Here is a 17,323-nt window from a genome sequence, read left to right on the forward strand (position 1 = left end):
TTTTTGTTAAGTCAAAGAGCAGTCACGCGCAGTCATAAATAGCTTCTCCGATGAGCTTCCTTTTCTGTGATCACGTATGACAAACTTTCCAGCACTGCTTATGACTGAGGAGAAGGCTCCAGAAGTTCCTAGTGTCCAGGATTCAAAGTGCCTAACGAAAAGGATGTAGCAAAAAGTGCAGCCAGATCTTCAGTAGGAAATGAGATTTACCACCTCACACAAAGTTCTACAAAGAGACCCACCAATCATCTCAGAATCTCCCTAAAAATTATTAATAAGGAAAGAACAGTCTCTGGCACCATTCTTTTATTTCACAGGTTATGCCAGATGTTCATAAAGATGTGGGGCTGGGGTGTGGTTTCTGAATGCAGAAATAAATAGTTTTCACAAACTGTGCTGAAACCAATTTATTTTACATAAGCTTTTTACAGGATGTGAGACAATAATGATATATAATCTTAACACAGACTGTATTAAAAACTTTACTCACTCTGAATAACAATTATCTTCCCAGTCCTTCCCAGTTTTCTTATAGTCTTAACTGTAGCGTTGTCCCTAAAGTTGTGGTTTGCGTTGTGACAGGTTCCCACGTGCTGCACTAAGAAAATTAGCGTGGCGTTATAGAATCATAGAATCATTTAGGTTGGAAAAGACCTTCAAGATCATCAAGCCCAACCATTAACCTAACACTGCCAAGCCCACCACTGAACCATGTCACCAGGCACCACATCTACATGTCTTTTAAACACCTCCAGGGATGGTGACTCCCCTACTTCTCCTGGCAGCTTGTTCCAGTGCTTGACAACCCTTTTGGTGAAAAAATCTTTCCTAATATCCAATCTGAACCTTCCCTGGCACAACTTGAGGCCATTTCCTCTTGTCCCGTCACTGGTGACCTGGGAGAAGAGACTGACACACGCACACACACCCCCACACACACCCCCAGCCTCCTTTCAGGCAGCTGCAGAGAGCGAGAAGGGCTCCCCTCAGCCCCCCCTTCTCCAGGCTAAACCCCCCCAGCCCCCCCAGCCGCCCCCCAGCACACTTGTGCTCCAGACCCTGCCCCAGCCCCGCTGCCCTTCTCTGGACACGCTCCAGCCCCTCCAGGCCCTTCTTGTCCCGAGGGGCCCAAACCTGAGCCCAGCACTCGAGGTGGGGCCTCCCCAGTGCCGAGCACAGGGGCCCCATCCCTGCCCGGCCCCTGCTGGCCACACCAGGGCTGACACAAGCCCGGGGGCTGGTGGCCTCCTTGGCCACCCGGGCACTGCTGGCTCATGCCCAGCCGGCTGTCAGCCAGCACCCCCAGGGCCTTCTCCGCCGGGCACTTCCCAGCCCCTCTGCCCCAGGCCTGGGGCGCTGCCTGGGGTTGGGGTGACCCAAGGGCAGGACCCGGCCCTTGGCCTTGTTAAACCTCACACAGCTGGCCTCAGCCCATCAATGCAGCCTGTCCAGGTCCCTCTGCAGAGCCTTCCTGCCCTCGAGCAGATCGACACTCCCGCCCAACCTGGTGTCACCCGCAAACTCACTGAGGGTGCCCTCGATCCCCTCATCCAGATCATTAATAAAGTTATTAAACAGATCGGGCCGCAGTACTGAGTCCTGGGGATACCTCTCGTGACCAGCTGCCAGCTGGATTTAACTCCTGTTCACCACCACTCTTTGGGCCCAGCCAACTCTGTGTCCTGTGCTAGGACATCTGATAAATACTGACCTTTAAATGACAAGTATTACTGTTCCTGCTGTCGTCACAGTCTGAACAGTTTGCGTTTTAGTGCTGGTATGATGCAAACTGTAAACAACTTAATTTGATTAAACACAAATGCATCTTACCTAATTGTGGGTTATTATTAAGGAAAAATTAGCATTGCTTTAGAGAGTCTTTAGATACCAAAAGTTTTGTGATAGTTCACATGCTGCCGCAGTGCTGCATCATCTAGTGTCATGGAAGTTTCCTCCAAAGATTACATATGACAAAACTGCTTTTCTGCTTTTGGGGGAATAATAACGTGTTTTCTTTCTGGGCTTGCTACTTATGGAATGATGTGGTGTCCATTATGTTGTTGCTCCCTAAACCAGACTAAACTGATTGTGTATTTCCTCTGATGTGAGGCTCAACCTGGCTCTTCTTTCTGCCATGTAAAGTTCACCCTTACCTATGGCAAATCTATTTGTTTATGGTAAACTTCAATGAATATGTTAACTGAAAGATCTCTCTCCTGATAAAGGTCACAAAATTAATGCATCCATACCAGTTTGCCTTTTCTAAGGTAACAGTATCTTAAGCAGTAAAATTATTGCCAGAGAGGTGCATTGTGTGCAGCATCATGCATAATTATGGAAGCATATGTTAAACACAACTAATAAGAAGGGAGTACTAAAATTATTAATATTAGTTCAGCAAGTAAAATCTGTCCGTCTAGGTGTAATCTGTCACAGTGACTTACTATAACAAAGGAAATAATCTCAAACTCTTTGTTAGCTATCAGACTGTTGAGCCACTTGCTGAGTGAATTAAACAAATGTAGTTTCTACTGTAAGAACAGGTATTTTTTCCAAAGAGATTCTTTCCAGGTTTACGGCTCATGCTACTAAAGCCACCACTCCTCTTCTCCAAAACCTTTTTGCCCTTTGAGGTACTATTTCAGGGCATGAGCCTGGAGCTGTCTCGTTTCCTGCTCAGGTCATCCTTGGTCAGTGAACAAGCTCTCCACACAGCTGCGTAAAGCACTCCAGCCCACGTTCCTTATTTTACTTACTGTCTTACCAAGTCATTATCCTATTGCTTGGCTTTGCTGAGTCTTCAGTAAGTTATGCAAAGCTCCTCTTCATGAAATTGCAAGCTGGGTTTGTGTGCTCATTGCTACCAGTCTTTCTCAGCTGATTCTCTCAGCCTCTCACCTCACCTGAGCTGATTCTCCATGATTTTTCTCCTGCATTTTCTCAGACACGTAAATCCAGCAATTACTTTTTTTTTTTTTAACCTTATGCATTTGAGGAGAGAGAATTTCCAGCCCTGACATTTGCTTCTGGATCCATTGAACTCCCTGTTCTCTCTGGATTGGTAATGGTCTGTTCAACTAAACATCACCTTTGAATGTTTGCTTTCACTTGTTCCTCAACGCTTGCTGCAGATACTCTTTATTCTGTGTCACATTGAGTCAATCATTGGCACTCTGCTTTGTTAATTGTATTCTTTTCCAGGATGTTGTCTTGCCCTGTAGCACCACAGAAGAAGGGAGGAAATCCATTGGCTTCGAGCCTAGCAGTACCCCGCTATGTGATCTCAACTATGTTATCTTACACTTGGTGGCGAGCATGCTGTATTTAGGTATCAGGTTTGCTTGAAGATGTTACCTGATGTCTTCTGGAGCCATCCAGTTTGTAAGAAAACCATGTAAGATTTTCCTGGAAGCATCCTGAAAAATATTGGAAATAAGCCCAGAGTGCTTCAAAAGATCTTTTCTTAAAGTGCAGGGATTTGGCTTGGGCGCCACTCCTGAGTACTGGGACTCAGGTTTGGTGTGTATTCTCACTGCACTAGCAAGTGTTCTTCTGAGCTCGGAAGGAAATGTGGTGGTTGCTGATCTCTGCTGACCACCCGGGAATTGAAAATCTTGAACCATACAGAGCTTTCACTTAACCCTTTAGCACAATCAGACTGCGAGTGTTGAACTCTGGACTGTGGTATTAGACGTATGGGATCAAAAGTCAGGTCAACTCTCTGGAGATAAGTAACATGAGCCTGCTTTGGCATTAGCTCAGGCTTGCTTTCTGCAAGGCTTCTGTCAGTTCCGTGGCAGATTTGTTTTCCCTCCCGCTCCCCTCTGTCTTTGGTTTCTTTGCTTTCTCCCATCCTGCCAGCAGAGAGTCCTGCCTTCCTTTTACCTAATGATGCTGCCAAACTTTCTCCCAAATTCTTGAGCGTAGAGGAGACTGTAAAGTTCTCCCCTTACAAATTCTGTCTCTCCTTCACTGCTGTCTTACTCATTGATCAGCTCCTCTACTATCGAGAAATTCAGGCCCACAAGTCTTGATGCCTCTTGGCTGGAATCATATTCTTCCAAAAATATTCTGACTAGAGGACTTCTTTGTTTCTAATTTGAACATAGTGTGTCTTGGGGTTTTTTCAGCATCGTCCTTCACATTCTGATCCCAGTTGCCTTTGGGATAATGAATGGGATATTTTATCGTAATGCAGAAACACTTTTGCAGGCCTTGCAATTAGATGATAACTAGAATTTTAAGGTTGACTTTTAAATAATTCTTCTTTCCTCCATCTTGGCTTCCTATGATCCAGTGATTGTTGGTTTTTTTTTTTTTTTTTGAACTTTCAAATTTTGAAGCTTCTTTCATATTTCCGTGTTTTCAAAATTAAAAACAACAATGATGAGCACTTCTTGGAGCATTGCATTTCCTGCAAGTTCTTTTCCTGTACCTAACTCCTGTCAGATTTGGAGAGAACTTACTTGGAGGTGAGATTTTTTTACTTTAACTTCCTCTTTTGGAAAAGGCTTTTTTCTGTTTTAAGAAGTTACTAACATGTATTTTCTACTAACTACTTCCATAACTGACTGTGTATAAAGACCTCTGGCAAAGTCATCAGTCTCGCCTCTGTCTGTTGTGACCTCTTGATCCATGAAGTGGCAGCTGACGGCAGGTGACTGCCAAAACATCCTGGAATCCTCTGCTAAGTTGTCCATATCTCACAGGGCTAAAAAATCTTTGAGTAATGCCGCTTGCGTTCTGTCATTCTTGGTACACGAGACCGTTGTGAGAGACTTTGCACGGTCCTAAAAGTAACGTATTGTTGAGCACCAGCATGGTGCTTCGTGTTAGATAACTGTGGAAGGAAACACTGCCGCTGGTGGGATTGTACAGTTGTGCCAAGGCCCTTCAAAAAAGTGAAACGTGGAACTGGTTGAGTGTGATTTTGATGATTCAGTTGTAGGGGGTTAGTTTAATTGATTAGCCTGAGGCGGAAATGTAACATAAACTTGTAAGAAAATCACTGAAGAGGAACAATTAGATATCAAAGACTATTCTTCAGGAAACAATTATTACATAAAGGAGCCTGAAAAATAATGGGTCACAAAGCACTGTCAGCGGTAAAGGTATCACCTAGCGTAGGCTGAGAATGACTGAGGAGTACCTTCTGTTGACCAACTAAAATGCTTTATGTGAAATGAATTGATTTCAGTTCCACTTAGAGAGCACAGATTTGTGCAGCACAGTTGGCAGCTTATGATAAATTCAAATTTAAAAAATAGAACAAAGTGCATGTGAACAGTGAGTTACAAACTTGCTACAAAAGGCGTCTGCTGCAGTTCAGCCAAGGAAAACACTAATGAAGGTGCCCTTGCAGCAAGAGCCCGCCTCTTCTGGAAATTAGATGTCCGAGTCTCCACTGTGGCTTGTCTTCCACCGTCCCTGCGTCCAAAATGAGAAAAAATAATGTCAGTGAGACAAGAATTGAATAAATTTTGGGGGCAGGGAGGGATTGCATTGGTCTTTCATGGTCAATAGGTCTGTTCACATAGGAAACAATGGCGTCTGAAGGAGAGAGCACGCACGAAGCTTGAAATTATTTTCACTTTAAAGGGGGAAGGGTAGAATTGTAAACATATGTCTGTGATCTAAGGAGAAATCCTTGAACCTGTTACTGTCATGCAAGCTGCAGTTGTTTGTGGAGTGTGACTGATGTCCAGTAGAATGTAAAATATCTTGAGCTGAAAGGCCTTGGGGATATCATTAGAAAATGTCAGTGTCCCCCTCAGGATAGTCAGATAGCATGTCAAGTGTCACTTTGCCTGATAGTAAAGAAACTTTTTCTTTGCATCAAAGGAGAGCTGTTGAAAATGCATTTTTCAGGATTAACTTAGAACATAAAATTTACCGAGCGTGCTTTTGGTGCTGCGTTAGGTCATTTGTTTGGGTATCTGGTTTGCAGGCTGGGCTGCTTTTTTAACAAAGGAAGTTTACCAGTATTTTATAATCTTCTGGGGCATTGAATTTATTGGTTGAAATAACCTAGCTCCTCACCTATTTAAAAGCCTTTCTTTGCAATGAATATATTGCCTGAAAAACACCAGTCCAGCACATTGCAAATTAAAGATTTTCCACTCTGCCTGTTTTCGGAGCCCTACTTTGTACACAGTGTTACCTGATCATGCTTGCCGCAGGCTTCCCAGACATCAAAGCCCACCTTGAGATAGACCTCGGTACCCCACTGTAATACTAGCTAGATATCTACCTGCTTGATTGGGGATTATATGGTTTATTTTATGTTCTGGCTTGCCGTTTGACCCCCGCCCCGCGGCTGCCTTCTGTGCATTGTATCCATGTTCAGCCGTGGCTCCTTAGAGCCCGGTTATCGGGGGCGCTCCTTATGTCTTGCTTAATCGATTTCCTAGGAAGGCTATACAGACAACATTATCATTATTGGTTTTAAGTATTTTTTGTGTTCATTGGGTGCATTAGAGTGTAGTGTGTCATAGTGGGTAATAATAACTCAGCGCTATGTGAATATTAAAAGAAGCTCATGTGTCTCAGGAAAGGGGATTAATGCAAAAATGCTTTTTTAAGAGCAGAGCTATGATGTGGAACCAAATACACACTGGTGTCAAATGAGCTGATCTGGCCTCTCCCAAGCTCTGGGTTAGCAAAAGCGGTGTGTCATACGTCTGTGCTCCGCTGCTGAGAGTTTAACAAATGAACAAGACTTCCCTTTCCACTTTTCCATCTGGTAGGGAAGAGAGGAGAAAATCTGAAGGGGCAGGAGGAGACGGCCGCATGATAGCTCTGTGATCGGTTGCTAGAATTCCTCCTGGAGAGGTGGCTGAGGGTGATTGTGTATTTGTGGATTAAGTGCAACAAAGTAAAGGAAATTAGTACCTTAATCCTGTTTCTCTCTTTCTTCTCCCTTCACTCCATACTTCTCATTCCCTGTTATTCATGCTTTTTTTTTTTTAAATATTTTTTTATTCATCCATGCCCTTTTATATTTCCATGGGTCACTGTTCTGTGCGCTGTCTGCTCCTGGGCACCGCACACAGCTCACCCTTTCTTTCTCCAATCAGGATGGCGGCCTAGTGGAAGAGCCCACTACTTCACCATTTTTGCCTTCACCAAGCCTGAAGCTCCCCCTTTCAAACAGTGCACTCCCTAATCAGACCCTGGGCGGGATTGCCTCAGGGCTGGGCATGCAAAACTTGAATTCTTCTAGACAGGTAAGGCTGTTGGGGGAGATCCGAAGTTGATTTTCAGCTCTCCTGGACTCACTGCTAGTGCCTGTCACTTTCCCGGGGGAACGGTGCTTTAAACTGAGAGTGCGTGCAACATCATTGTTCACGTGAAATATCAGTGGAGAAACTACCCGCTGCGTAAGCGTTTCACGTTATAGGACATAGAACAACTGCTTAGTTGTAATTAGCCTGCTAATTACACGCATCCGTTGAGCAGAGACTGTAGCATCATGGATTTATACCTCTGAACCCTGGTGTAGCTCTGCCTTGACTGATGTGAGGTTTCTTTTTTTGAGGCGTTGCTAATTGTCACAGACTCTGAGGCAGAGACACGGCTCTAATTCGTCTTTCCTGGATGGCATAATTATTCAGTGATGAGATGGGTGAGAAGTGACGGGGGCTTTTTTGTTCCTGCTGTAAGTGTCAAGACAGCTCATAGCTTTGACAGGTGGTGAGGAAGAAACTGTGCTTCTAGCACCTCTGGTCAAACAGAGCATGGTGCCAGGAGGGATGTTTTGGCCCCTGGGTAGAACATGCTGAAAGGGAAAGAAAAGGAATGAAAGGGAAAGGAGGCGGAGGGGAAGATTCATAAACACCACGAGGCTGAGAGGTCATAAACTACTGTTGATTATGAAAAGGCTATTTTTGCCATATAAATTGAAGTGCCAGCAAAGATAAGAAATAACAGCACAGAAAAACTCTATGTATCATTCTATGGTGGCTTTTATTATGTATTTTCTTTCCAAGTTGGTTTTCTAAAGGCAGCACTTGTCCAGCACTTACAGCCCATTAAGCATATCTTTCAGAAGCGGAGTCTGCACTAATAGCATGTCCATTATCAGTAGCTTTATAAAGTGACTAAGTATAAATACTGCCTCGATAATTTAAGGATTGGGATGCTGTGAGTTCAGCGGCTCCATCCTCCTGTCCCTTGCTACACAAACATAGACCTTTTTGGCAGGTACCTGTCATTGTTCGTCTTGTGACCCTCTGGGGTCACTCATCCTTATAAAAGCAATCTTCAACTTCAGCTACCTTTTTTGTTCAGGCATCTGAACGACATTTTCAACGTTTGGGATGTTGTTGGGTACGTGGCGATCTTTGCCATGCCTGATTCTAAACCTGATGGTCGATACGGTCTGTCTGTACTGGGTTCTTTGTGCCTGTCTTAATCGCTGAGGATAAAGGCTGCACGGATGAGTAACCTTCAGGTTACACGTTGAGCGATGTCTTTAAACGCCAATGTCTGTCTTGTCCTGCTGTAGATACCGAGTGGCAATCTGGGTATGTTTGGCAATAGCGGAGCAGCACAAGCCAGGACCATGCAACAGCCGCAGCAACCGCCAGTGCAACCTCTTAATTCATCCCAGCCTAGTCTTCGTGCTCAAGTGCCTCAGTTTCTATCCCCTCAGGTTAGATGACACTTCCACTCGTGAGCTTTCCCTTTCCCTGGAACTCTTCCATATGCGCTCCGCTCTCCATATGCATTCTGTCATGCTCCTGAACCTTTGCAGCTACTCTTGCCTGATGGTCTCTGTTGGTTTTTTTACTAGCCAGTAAGCACATTACGGGGGTAAGATGGTCTCACGTGGATATTCTGTACGTTCCCTGTGTGGACACGTTCTTGTGTTTCTTTTTGCACAAAGTAGTGTTTCTAGAGAGCTCAGGAGTTTGTCCTCAGCTTTTTCTATAAATGGATGTTTGAGCATGGTTATTAACATTTTTATTAGAGCCTCTTGTTAATTTTTTTGGATAGTTCATGGTACTACTTCTGGTAATAGTAATATTTTCCAGCTGATGTCTTGTGACTCTTATTGATGTCTTAACACAGCTGCCAGCGTTAAAATTAAATGTACGATGTTTAATACACTCCTCTTCCGTAGGTTCAAGCACAGCTTTTGCAGTTTGCAGCAAAAAACATTGGTCTCAGCCCTGCACAGTTAACCTCGCCAATTAATAATCCTCAGCATATGACGATGTTGAACCAGCTCTATCAGCTGCAGCTGGTAAGTTAAAAGACATGGCAAATAAGCTCTAAATCAGAATTGAAGGCATGAAGATAAAATAAGGGAATGGCTAACTAAATTTTTAAATGGACGTGACAGATATTTGAAACAATCAGATGCTGATTTCTTTGGTAGAGTTTCTTTTCAAAGAAACAAAATCATGGGTTTTGTCTCAAGCTTTATAAATAGTCATTTGTAGAATAATTATCCTTTACAGCTGATCTGTGGAACTAAAAAGTCAGTTGCCTTCGTACTGGTAGGAGCACTGACACGTGTATTACGTGCCGGCATATGCAGCCGACTGACCAACGGGGAGATCTGTGTCACAGCGTAACAAGGGAGAAATCTCGGCAGTGCTGGTCACCTGAGCTCCTTCAATTGCCTCACTGAACAATAGCGTAGGGCAAATTTGCTGTAATTAATGGAATGTTAATTAAACACGTTGTGTGATAAGAACTACTGTTTTTTAAAAAGCTGTGTACTTTTGCTATATTTGCAAATTTTACATATACATGTGTGTATGGAAATAATTGGATTTTAAGAATACTTTCAAGAGTTACTACTAACAACAAGTCAGTATTTGCTAGGCTTAAGCATAAAATTGAGGATGACAAACTAGCTTAGTGGCTGATCTCAATGTGGTAGTCAAAGTCTTTTATTAGTAACAGTGTTTGATACTATTATTCATTTCTGATTACGCTTCCTAGTTTTGAGGAGCACAGCATTGATCTCATGCCACGGCAATAATTGAACAGTACCCAGCTGTACAGAGCTCCCTTGGATTTTTAAGTTCATGTGTTTCAGAGAAACATCTTGGAAGAAAATGTACCACCCAGTTAACCGCGTTAAAGTAGTGGAATTTTTGTGGAATAAAGCAGCGCAACTGTTTAAAGTCTTGTCAGAACTCAAATGGCCAAAACAAAAATAACTGTTGGTGTTTATCCTATTTGTATAATATTATAAACTTCTATTTTCATTCTTGCCTTGTGTTACAAATTTTTCAGGGAAAAAATAAAGCAGGCTCCTATCTGTAAAGACCACTTACTGCTCACAAACTTAGCAGGTTTTTTATTGACATGTTTGGCTTAAAAGAAAACCTACCAAACAAATGAACAATGGCCTTAAGCAAATGCGTTCTAAAATACATTTATAACAAGATTGTTACTTTTGCTTCATTGACTGTTTTCTGAAAACTCCAATGTTTCTGTCTTTTCTAGTCTGTTATGTACCGGAGCAGTTCAGGCCAGCTTGTTCGGCTCTGCGTGTGTGTGTTAGGTTGTCCGACATCTCGCTTCTGTCTTGCAGGCATACCAACGTTTACAAATCCAGCAGCAGATGTTACAGGCTCAGCGTAATGTTTCCGGACCCATGAGACAACAGGAGCAGCAAGTAGGTTTGCCTGCCAGTTCAATCTCACCGTTATTGGTTTCAGTAGCTTAAAGAGGTTGTGCTACCTTATACCGAAGGAGCTAAAGCACCCTGAGAACAGTAATGTAGTGCATGGCCTGAGTGTTGAGAAGGAGAGAGTGCTAGAGGACTAAAGCTATTTCACAGCATTCAGTTATTGGAGGAAAGCTCTTCAACCCTTAATACAGTCAGTTCTTATTTGTAAAGACATCTGTTGTGTTATTTCACTGTAGAGAAAGGCACAAGAAATCTAGTGTCTTTTTTGTTCAATTGAGCATTTATTGATTCTTTTTCTTGCAGGTTGCACGTACAATCAATAACATGCAGCAGCAGATCCAGCAGCACCAGCGCCAGCTGGCCCAGGCCCTGCTTATGAAGCAGCAGCCTCCCCCTCCACATCTATCTTTGCACCCCTCTGCAGGCAAATCAGCCATGGATAGCTTTTCACCCCATCCCCAGGCTCCCGGCCTACCTGACCTGCAGACCAAAGAGCAACAGTCTTCACCGAACACCTTTGCTCCTTACCCTCTCGGTAGGTGTCCTTCATTAAAGCAGTTCCATATGAGAAAGACAGGAGTGTATTTCATTATTTCAGCATCTAAATATTTTGCTCTACGGTATAATAAACACAGAAACACAAAAGATGTGTCTATTAAATAATGCCTAAACAAAACCATGGTACAGCACGCCTATCTGGTAGCTGTTCAGGTGGGCTGTATTTGCTCACCTGTGCTCTGCCTACAAACAGCGGAACAGATGATTTCCTTCATTAACTATCTACATATGCTATTTAGGAAGTAAATATATATTAACAGCAACGTGTTGTAAAAATACGCAAACATCATATGGATAAAGAGGAATATTATTGGGAAGTCACGCAAAGTCATGTTTCCACTCTAATCGGCACTGGCAGGGCATCAGTTTTGGTCAACGTATTTCAAGAAAGATACAGATCCTGTGAAGGAATGCAGAAAGGCTGTTGTGCAGATGATTAGATGTTTCAAAAACATGACTGCTAAGGAAAAATCCTCCGCTCACTTTAGTCAAAGAAAAGACGAGACATGCAGGAATCTTCAAAAACGTAAAAGATAGCTTCAGAGAAGTTTTCTTGCATGTGGCTAATGCAAGAGGTAATGAATTTTTGTTGCATAAAAGGAGACCTAGTTAAGCATTAAGGATCGCTTATTTGCTTTAAGCAAAGCAGAGCACTGGAATAAATGATCTGGGAAGTCTCTGAAGTCTTCTTCACCGGTTGTTTTTGTGGTAGGTCAGACAGATCTGTCAAACATGATTGACGTCAAAATAATCAATTTGGCCTTGAGACAGGGTGAAGAGCGCAACCCCTCAGACCTGTGTTCGGTGATTGTTTGATGTATGCTACAGACTTGGTCTGTGACGTAAAGGAATTAATTTAATCTCTTTGTGACTCTCTTTATGCTGTGTACAATAGAATTGCCAAGCTTTATCTGCCATGCAGCAGTTAAGAAGGTAATTTTGACTGCTATGGTGAGCTGTTAGAGCAGGGAGCATCAGAAGACAAAAGAATTTATTAATTAAAGGCCTACGTCTAAGTGGTTCTTACTGTATCTCAGCTTCCTGTGATCTGCTGACATTCGGGATTATATATCAAAAAGGACCCAGATTTGTGTCACAGAAGCGTGTCAAAATTACTCCTTAAGTATAGCCTGAGTGATTCTATTCTGTGTACACAAAATATGTGCCCAAATAGTAGGATACCTGCTCTGATGAATAGCAGCTGTTGCTGTGACTTTTTAATTAGTTGCTTTGTTTGGGATTTTTAAAGTGTTGCTAGCAATATGAAATGGCAGGCGTGGCGGGGTGTGCTGGTGAGACGTTAGGAATATTCTGGCCCGGCAGTGGAATGCTGCAAATTCTTCACTGGTTTAAACGTAGCATTCCAGCGCGTTCTGCCAGAGTGCCTTGTCTGAGACAAGTGAAGAGACTGCAGATGGACGTACTGACAGCTTTAAAATATTTCCCCTACGTCTTTTTCTCTTTTCCTTTTAGCAATTTTTTAACATTTTCTGGATTCATGGGAGTTACATTGGTGTTCCCATGAAAGCAAAAGTTCTCGACAGCAGGTTGAAAATGTGCATAGTAAGTCACTACACATGCATACAGGTGCCTGAAAATGAATGGCTAATTATTTCTCTAGCTGGATTTTTGAACGCGTCTTTTAATCCTCCATTATATTATGGATATCTAATGACCTATTTCCCCTTAGCTGGACTGAACCCGAACATGAATGTAAATAACATGGACATTACTGGTGGTTTGTCAGTGAAGGACACTTCCCAGTCCCAGTCTCGCCTTCCTCAGTGGACACACCCCAACTCAATGGATAATCTGTCTAGTGCTGCTTCTTCGCTTGACCAGAACTCCAGCAAGCACGGTATGTCGCACTTCGCCTCTGTGTCAGTCTGGCCTGCGGAGGCTTGAGTCGGGATGCAATTGTAATGTTTTTTTCTGATGTTACTGTTTTCGGTAAATGCTTATAAATGGTTCGTACAGAGCACCCTTACAGACTGTGATGTTTTTAAGATGATTTCTGCAGTCACATTCAGCAATGCATTGAAGCTTTTGCAGCTATCGCTTCCTACATGCAATGTAGGAATGTCTGGTTTGTTTTTTTTTTTCTTTTGCTGAATTTTGTTGCTCAGAACATGGAGTTCAAGTAAAACAAGCCATTAGTGTCGGCAAAACAAGTCCCACAAGCTCCACAAGCTTCCCTTTACTCCAGATCGGCATACCTTCAATACAAAAAACCTTTATATTGGCTTTCTCCCACAGTTCTTCCAATATCATTAACCTTTCACAGCCAGTCCTGTACAAAGGCATGCTGGATTACACAAGTACCCACCCTGGGAGTTAGGAGCACAGACTTCGTGTTTTTCCAGAAGTGACTGCTAATCTGTTGGAACACCTTTATCCCTAACGCCTCCAGCCTCCTGAGTCGTTTATTCCTTTGTTATACCAAGTTTGTTCTGTTAGCGCATGGTGCTCTGTTAACTTTATTGTATCCTGGATTTTATTATGAGCAGCATGAATTATTTCTCTTACAATAGTTTTTTACTCTGCAAGTGCTGTACTGCTTGTGCCAAATTGTTGTTTGATAGTTTGTAGGAACGAGAATGGCCATTTCAAATCACCCATCCTGTCAGCAGCAAACCCCTAGAGGAGGATGAGAAGAGGGCTTGCCTACATAATATTCCGTAGTATGCTGTCTCAGCAAATCCCTGTTTACCATCAGTGTAATGATTTGAATTACTTTGTCTCTTTTTGGCAGTAATGTAATGTGAATTTCTTTAACTTGAACGTCTAGATTTTACCAGCAGGGTGTCTCATACTGTAACTCCTAGTAAGGCTTCAAAGGCTGCTCAGTCTTGCTTACTGTGTTCATATTTTAATTTTTATCACTGTAATACAGAAAGAGAAAAAGAAAATAAAATGTATCAACTGATGAAATTCCATACCTAAAACTAGCCCCGCTCCTAAACAAAGCCTTTCCGTTTCATTCATTACAGGTGCTATACCTGGAGGTTTAAGTATTGGTCCTCCAGGAAAGTCCTCCATTGATGACTCTTACGGCCGGTATGATCTGATGCAGAACAGCGAATCGCCTGCCAGTCCACCCGTAGCTGTTCCTCACAGCTGGTCACGTGCCAAAACCGATAGTGATAAAATTTCCAATGGCTCCAGCATAAACTGGCCACCAGGTAACGGAATACAAAGCAATCATGTTAAACTGATATCCTTAAAATGTATTCTTGGTTTCATTTATTGGATCTTCATGCCTTCTGATACACAGGAACTTGGGAGAATTATGACTTTACTTACTCTTTATTATATTTGAAACAGAGTTTCATCCAGGAGTGCCATGGAAAGGACTGCAGAACATTGATCCTGAAAATGACCCCGATGTCACTCCTGGCAGTGTTCCCACTGGGCCTACCATAAACACCACGATACAGGATGTTAATCGCTATCTTCTCAAGAGTGGAGGTAAACACACACACGACTTCCACATCTGTGTATACTTTCTTATGCTTTCCAAAAGTTGACTTCTTATGGCTGTAGTATATTTTTGCATGTAATCCTAATCTAGTAATGCTTCCGCTCTGGACTCTGACTGAAAATCCAGAAACGCTCGATTTAAATATGGGACTACGAGGTGTCTGGTTTTCCATGGGAATGTAAATATTTTTATATTGGAAACGACTGAGATGTAGTATCAACTTCTGTGGTCACTGGAAGTTTTTGTAGCCTCTAACACTGTTCTGAACGAGATTTCGCTCTCCGTACTCACCAGTCTCTCATATATGCTTTGTGAAGTTCTCGGGAGACGCAATGCAGAAGTTCCACAGTCGTCGCTGAGGCAGCAGGCTTCTGACACACTAACTAATCGTAGCTTCGTTAGAAGATCAATCAGCAAAATACATTAGAGCTGTTTTATCCCCCAAACCATCAAAGAAAAGAAAAAACAAGCAACTGACTATAAACTAGTGTCTCGCAGTGCCGTTTCCATGCCTTTTGTCTTGGCAGTGCTTACTCCAGAATTAAAAGGGTACTCCCCAAAACAACCAACCAACCATGGGGACTATGCTGCTTGTTAACTAGACGTACTGACAGTGGATCAAGGGAAGGTGGCTTGGTTTAACTGTGATCAGCGTGCCAAAATAGGCAAGTTATTCCCACTCGATCAGAGCACTCTGGTACACTCAGGAACAGTATAATCAGGTTGTCAAGAAGGACCTGTCAGGATTAAAACCATGGATTTTGTTCTAGCAGTTACATCTGTGATATCTGTGTAGATTGTGAATCAGAATGATCCTTGAAACGGGTTTCCAGTGCTGGGCTTGGTAACTCAGGTGGAAGGATGTGAAACGTGAGGGAAGGGAGGTAGGGGTTTTCATCGCCTTGAATTAGTTTAGTTGTCTCTTACCAGAAAGCAATCTTCATTTAAGCTGAAACACAAAGTATGTGTGCGCATGAGCAATGTTGAACGAACTTTTAGTGATGCAAATGTACTTCAAGGCAGAGGCAACCTCGATGGTTTGAAGTCATAAAAAAGAAAGTATAAAGACATAATTCAGTGACAGTTCAGCTATGGTGCACCCAAGAAAGAATCCCTTCAGGCCGAATGCGTAGCCCTACAGAACTATACTTGTAACTTAGAGGATACCTGCTGCAGGTCTGTCTTCTTTATAGAAGGAAAGTATACATTAGCTCTGGTGTATGAACTGTCTGTGGAATGGAGAAATAATTGCACTACATAGAGAGGGTCAGTACAGATGATATTCGTGGAAGTAAACAGGCCCTCAAGAGCCAAAACCTTTTGAAAAGCAGTGACTGTTGGGGTCCATGCATGCTTCCCTTCCTCATTAGATTTTTAGCTCGTTAATAATATAATTTTAATAAAAAAACATGGCTGCTGACTCTCTCTCTTTATGCTCGTATAACCTAGGTGTTTGCTCCTAGGTAAAACTGTCTGCCACTGTCAGTACCCCTCCACATGAGACTGGGGCTTTCAGTGCATGCTACCAGGCAGAGACTCTCTGAACGCTGCGGCCCAAAGTGTGCGGGCTGTATTAACAGAGCTGACCTCCGTTCAGAGGGCTGGACTGTGGTGTGTGCCGTCCTTGCACTGTATGCTTAGAAGCAGACAAAACCTAAGCTTTTGGGTTGATTTTTGTTTTACCCTCTTTGCTAACAAAGCTTTGCAGGGTCGGCTGCTACGAGCTGAAAGTCTTAGCCATGCGGAATCGGGAACGGTTTCAGCTCTGTGGGCTTATGGGCCTTTGAATCTGATATAATTCCCTCTCTCCTGCCTGGGGGATAATTATTTCCAGAGAAGGCCTTAATGCAGAGTTATTTTGCTTGAGACTGATGGCTGTATGGGTGTCCTGTGGAGCGCAGCGAGTCTGCATAAGGCAAAGTTTGGTTGGTTGCTGCTCCAGCTGAAAATACAGCCTGTGTTTTATATTGAGCCGCAAGGGATGAGATTTCCTTTCACTTCCCCCCTTCTACCTCAGTACAGCGCTCTTTTCCACAGAACTTGCCTATTTTTATTAGTCAGTTAAAGATGATTTAGTATCGCAGTCCATCTATGTGTGTCAGGAGTGATAAGTCACCTAGGATACACACTTAATGTGTTGGTCGCTAGAGAGAATACTTCCAGTTCTTCTGGTCTTTATAATGAAGATATTTTATTTTATTTTATGTTCAGTTTCTTTCATTTGCTGCCAGTAAAGGAAATGGTATGTATGCTTAGATAGCTCCTCAGATTGTAAATTATTTACCAGGGTGGTTTCAGGCTATTTCATTTAATGTTACCAGTTTGAGAATTGATTGCTAAAATGTATCCTTGCTTTACTGAAAGTCTGCAAAAACCTAAAGATGTGTTTGGGCATTAGGCTGTAGAAGTGCTTACCTTGAGTAATTTAGGACAAATCACCCATGGTAAGAGGTTAGTTTCTCATATGCATCTCTGCTCATCTACAGTTGCCATTACTCAAGTCAGGCGGCGGAGCACCTTTATAAATGAAGCCTATTCCTTGAGACTAAACAGTTGAACACTGATTTTTTTTTTTTCTTTCTTTCTTTTTTGAGTGCACCACGTATCTTAAAGGAAATGCAGCATGTATCTTC

General features: G+C 42.7%; 1 protein-coding gene across 6 annotated transcripts in view; it reads left to right on the forward strand.

The window, feature by feature from the left end:
• The window catches only part of TNRC6C (trinucleotide repeat containing adaptor 6C), a 112,125-nt gene that overhangs the window by 84,259 nt on the left and 10,543 nt on the right, over window positions 1-17,323 (forward strand). For 5 of the 6 annotated variants that reach the window (XM_064467246.1, XM_064467245.1, XM_064467248.1 and 2 more), the window contains 8 exons: window positions 7,077-7,226; window positions 8,507-8,653; window positions 9,125-9,247; window positions 10,553-10,636; window positions 10,955-11,186; window positions 12,900-13,067; window positions 14,200-14,391; window positions 14,534-14,677. In XM_064467246.1, the coding sequence (XP_064323316.1) occupies window positions 7,077-7,226; window positions 8,507-8,653; window positions 9,125-9,247; window positions 10,553-10,636; window positions 10,955-11,186; window positions 12,900-13,067; window positions 14,200-14,391; window positions 14,534-14,677 (1,240 nt within the window). The remainder of the gene's footprint in view (window positions 1-7,076; window positions 7,227-8,506; window positions 8,654-9,124; window positions 9,248-10,552; window positions 10,637-10,954; window positions 11,187-12,899; window positions 13,068-14,199; window positions 14,392-14,533; window positions 14,678-17,323) is intronic. The other variant, XM_064467247.1, reaches the window with a different exon arrangement.

The sequence above is a fragment of the Phalacrocorax carbo genome, chromosome 16 (assembly GCF_963921805.1).
Source record: "Phalacrocorax carbo chromosome 16, bPhaCar2.1, whole genome shotgun sequence".
In the NCBI taxonomy this organism is placed as follows: Eukaryota; Metazoa; Chordata; class Aves; order Suliformes; family Phalacrocoracidae; genus Phalacrocorax; species Phalacrocorax carbo.